The sequence below is a fragment of the Corylus avellana genome, chromosome ca10 (assembly GCF_901000735.1).
Source record: "Corylus avellana chromosome ca10, CavTom2PMs-1.0".
Lineage (NCBI taxonomy): Eukaryota > Viridiplantae > Streptophyta > Magnoliopsida > Fagales > Betulaceae > Corylus > Corylus avellana.
The window spans coordinates 7,690,128-7,694,691 of record NC_081550.1 but is presented as its reverse complement, the minus strand read 5'-3'; the positions used below and the strand labels follow the sequence as shown (position 1 = coordinate 7,694,691).

Here is a 4,564-nt window from a genome sequence, read left to right as displayed (position 1 = left end):
TTATTTTTTATTAATTTTTTTTTTAATTTTTTTTTAATTTAAAATAATATTTTATTATTATTTTTATTGATGAGATATGTGTTCCATTTATGGCCATAGGATTTTTTAGAAGAAATCCTGATCATGAACTGAATATTTTCCCGTCCATAGTGGACTGGAGAGGATTCTGTTCCATCAAGTTTGTGCGAGAAGAGTTGATACTCTCAACTAATTCTTGGATTAATTTTTGTTAAATAAAAAAATTTAGAAGTTAATTAAGAGTGTCACATGCATTATTGAATAAATATTGTGTTAGATTACCACTTCACAAAAACTTAAACTAATAGATGAGGCCCAACACATGTAATATTTAATTTAAATAGAAGTGATTTGATGGAGTCAAGGTTTGAACTTAAAATCTTTGGCTCTGATAGCATATTAAATCACTAATTATCTCAAAAGTTTGAGCCGATAGGAAGGAGTAATGTTAAAAGTCACTTTTGTGTCACTCTCGTGTCCCTATCAGAATGATGTGGCTCTTAAAATCACCATTTGGCTTATGATTTATCATTATTAGATTTTAATAAAAATTGTGATTTTAAAAGCCACCATATTTTTAGAGGAAAACAAGAGAGACTTATAGAATTACTTAATAGGAATAAGTAAATTTAATCACTTAATCATTACTTTAACACTCCTCATCATGTGTAGGCTTAAACTCTCTTTTTTTTAATAGGTGCGACCCAACACGTGAAATATTAAATTGAAATGAGCATTGAACTAATAAAGTTAATGTTCGATTTTAGAACTTTTGACTTTAATACCATATTAAATTACCATTTTTACTCTGATAAAATATAAATATCTAAGATTTTGTGGTTATAATTCAACCCAAAAATTCAATAATAACTTTGCATATATGATATACACAGGAGAATACAAAATAAACATTTTTCTTGAAAAACATATGCATGCGGACAAAGATGATGAAACTCATGTTAAATACTATGCGGTGTTCTACCAACTGCCATCAACCGCCACTGGAAATGCATTTAATTACCAGCCTGTCACGGTCCCAGGGGCTTTCTCTCTTTCCTTTTTGAATTTTTTTTGATTTTCCTCTCTGGTCAGAGCGAACCCACCAGATAAACGTGGAAAGAATGGGCAAAATGGTACAGAGAGTCTGAACCCGGCAACTTTTGCCGGCGAGTCTGCACAGCTGGCGGTCAGGGTCGAAAATTTCAATCATTTAATTTTTAATTTGATATAATCCATTCTTTCAGTTAATTTTTAGACTTTAAAGGTGATGAAATGACTTTTATTTCACTAAAATTTTATAAAATTTTAAATTTATTCTTAATTTTAAATTATAAATAAAAAATAAAAAATTGAAGGATAATTTGGTCTTTTTAGTTGTTTCTACTGGATCCGGCTTACAAATAACAACATGTATGCTGTAGTTGAATCAACGGTCAAGATTGAATTTTAAAGTTGACTTACTTTTAAAAACATTTAATAAGAGAAAGAAAATGAAAAAAGATTTAAAAAAATTTAATTTTGACCGTTGATTAAACTACAGCATACATGTTGTTATTTTAATAACAGCATGTAAGCCAAATCCGTTTCTGCTAGGGTTTAACCAAAATAAAAATAAAAATTGACGGGTCTTCTCAAAACGCGTGATAGTTCAGAAGTTTTAAGTGAAGTTATTCCTTAAATTTATATTAATCTACAAGTTTTTTCTTTCTGATTTCTTTTATTTTTATTTGGTTAGTTATAAAGACTTAATTTGAATATAATACTCCAAAAAAATCGAGTTTAAAAAACTAATTTTGGCTGTTAAACTTTCAACAATTAAATATCTCTTGCAAATTGCAATCGTGCTTTGTTTATATAAATGCATGCACCTACCTTGACCCTAATCTATCTACAAGTGTCAAATTAAAAGAATTTTCTTCATCTTGATTTCAATAATATAATATTAAACCCTAAACAGGTTTTCTTCCAAAGACATCATGAGTCTCTTAATGGGTCACAAATGCATTAACAACCATTATTACCATAAATTACTTTCTAGTTCTTGTTATTAAATCACTTAAGCAAAGAATACAAAAAGTTAAAAAGGCGGATCCGGGTTGATTTTTCAGTTATGTGTACCAGGTCGGATTTCGGGTTGCGTTTTTAAAACACCGGATACCCGCTGTGACCCGACCCGACCTTGCTTTAACCTAAACCTAATAACCCATATTCCAAAATATCTCCCTCTCCCCCAGTTTTCTCACGTCTCCCTCAGTTCTCTCCCTCAGCTTCTGCGCCGCTCCCGCTCAGCCGTGATTAGCGTCCACCGGAGCTCCGATAACAAGGTTTGTTTCTTTCTTTCTCTCTCTGTCTCTGTCTCAGTCTCAGTCGGTTTCCAAGCCAAGAAGGTTGAGGGCTCGGTTAAGTTCGTCGACGGTGATTATACCATCGCTGTTCTTGTAAAAAAGAAGATGGCTGAGACTCTCAGCCATCGACCTCTCTCTGTCTCAGCCGTCGCCCAACCCGCAGACCCGATACCCGGCGGATAAAATCCAATGTAGCCGGGTGACGGGGTGACGGGTTACAATTGGATATTCTCAATGCCATCGAGCTCATTCAGAGGGAAAAGCTAATATGGTGTATGTAACTTAACAAATTGGTGGGATTGTCAGTTTAAAGCTGTCCCCAGCCTAACATGTAGCAGTGATGCAGAGAATTCACTTTTAGTCGCACTGATTTAAGTTAAATATTAGTAGCACAGAGGAATCTGTTTTAGCCATTGCTAGTTTCTAGCTTTGACTGACTATGTAGTGCTTTCTGGTGGTCCGTTTTAAAAATGTAGGCAAAAGAGAAAGGAGAAGTGAAATGGGGAAGACGACGTACAGGAAGCTGAAGGGGAGCCAGAACCTGAGGCAAAGGCTTTTGCTGGCGACTCTCTCGGCGAGTCCCGTTCTGATAGAGGAAATCCGCGCCGATGATACCTTGCCTGGCCTTCGCCCCCACGAGGTCTCCCTTCTCCGTTTGTTCGAGAAGCTCTCCGACGACTGCGTTGTCGAAATCAACGAAACCGGTAAAATTTTCATATTGCCTCCATAATTATACCCTTTGTTCCCCATAGATGGGAAAATAGTGATATGGGTGTTATTAAGACTGGTGTAATAGACAATAACGATGATATTCATGTTGATTTGATTTGGTGTGTGTGTGGCAGGGACCAAACTGAAGTACAAGCCTGGCATTGTGATGGGTGGGAGACATCTTGTACATGACTGTGGTGTTATTCGGTCCATTGGGTATTTCTTGGAGCCATTGATTTTTCTTGGTTTGTTTGCCAAGAAACCTCTTACGATAAGGCTCAAAGGTGACCCTTTTCTTGGACCCATTGACCATGCTTAGTTGCTCTATGCTGTGCTCTAGTTATTTTTATTTGACTTGTTATTGTTCCTCCCATATGCTTCTGCTTTGTGATGTTTTGTTTAATACGTGTAGTGTAAGCTTCAGGCCTTGAGCATTTAGAAGTTGTCACTTGAGCCAGTACAGCAGTAGTTGTGATGCACAGATTAATTAATGAGAAATGCTTGGCTTCATTAATAAACTGAATTATTTTGCATGAATAAAGTTTTCCTAATATGAATTTGTGTATTTCGATTACACTTTTCATTAGAGGAAATGGAAACTATCAATTTAGATTCATTGCCTTTAGAACTTTTGGTAACGGTGTTTGAGTTGGAGCAAAATTTTATTTTCATTCATGAGGTGTAAAATTTTATAACAATGAAATCTGAAAGGTGGGGGAGACAAAGTAAACGACATTGTTAAAATATGAAGTGCAATGTTTACATTGCGTCACGCAGCTTAAGCATGACATATAGGACCCAACTTTTTTAATTTTTGTTTACAGTATTAAATATGATATATGTTATGCTGTGTTTTAGGAATTACAAATGATCCTAGGGATCCATCTGTCGATACATTCCGGTCTACTACCATTCCCTTGTTAAAGCGCTTTGGAGTTCCTTCAGAAGGATTAGATCTAAAAATAGAGAGTCGTGGATCTGCTCCTCATGGAGGTGGAGAAGTTGTTTTGACAGTTCCAATTGTTCAAAGTCTAAATGTGAGTTTTTGTGTATCTATAAGTAGTTCATCTATTTTGTAGTTTCTTATATGATTTGGTCTACAGGCTGTAACCTGGACCGATTTTGGAATGGTTAAGAGGATTAGAGGAGTTACTTTCTCAACCAGGGTGTCTTCTCAGTTTGAAAATACCATGATACATGCTGCTCGTGGAATTTTCAATAACTTTATTCCAGATGTTCACATCTTTACTGATCATAAAGCAGGCTCACAAGCTGGAAAGTATGCTCTCTTTTTAAGTAGATAGCATTAGTTTTTTACTTTGATGATATATTTTAAGTGAAATTGTGAAGTGTTTTTCAAGTTTCTTATTCAAGAAGTTTGGCTCATTTAGAGAATGATGATTTCATGGCAGCTCACGTGGTTATGGAATTTCATTGGTTGCGGAAACTAATGCTGGTTGCTTCATCTCTGCTGATACTGCTGTTGCTTA

General features: G+C 35.3%; 1 protein-coding gene across 1 annotated transcript in view; it reads left to right on the top strand.

The window, feature by feature from the left end:
- Positions 1–2,243: 2,243 nt before the first annotated feature.
- Positions 2,244–4,564, top strand: part of LOC132163842 (probable RNA 3'-terminal phosphate cyclase-like protein) — a 2,896-nt gene continuing 575 nt past the window's right edge. Inside the window, 6 exon segments of the mRNA XM_059574224.1 lie at positions 2,244–2,342; positions 2,840–3,067; positions 3,209–3,358; positions 3,933–4,111; positions 4,178–4,353; positions 4,487–4,564. The exon segment at positions 4,487–4,564 is cut by the window's right edge and continues 63 nt beyond it. Coding sequence (XP_059430207.1) covers positions 2,863–3,067; positions 3,209–3,358; positions 3,933–4,111; positions 4,178–4,353; positions 4,487–4,564 — 788 coding nt within the window. The 5' untranslated portion in view covers positions 2,244–2,342; positions 2,840–2,862.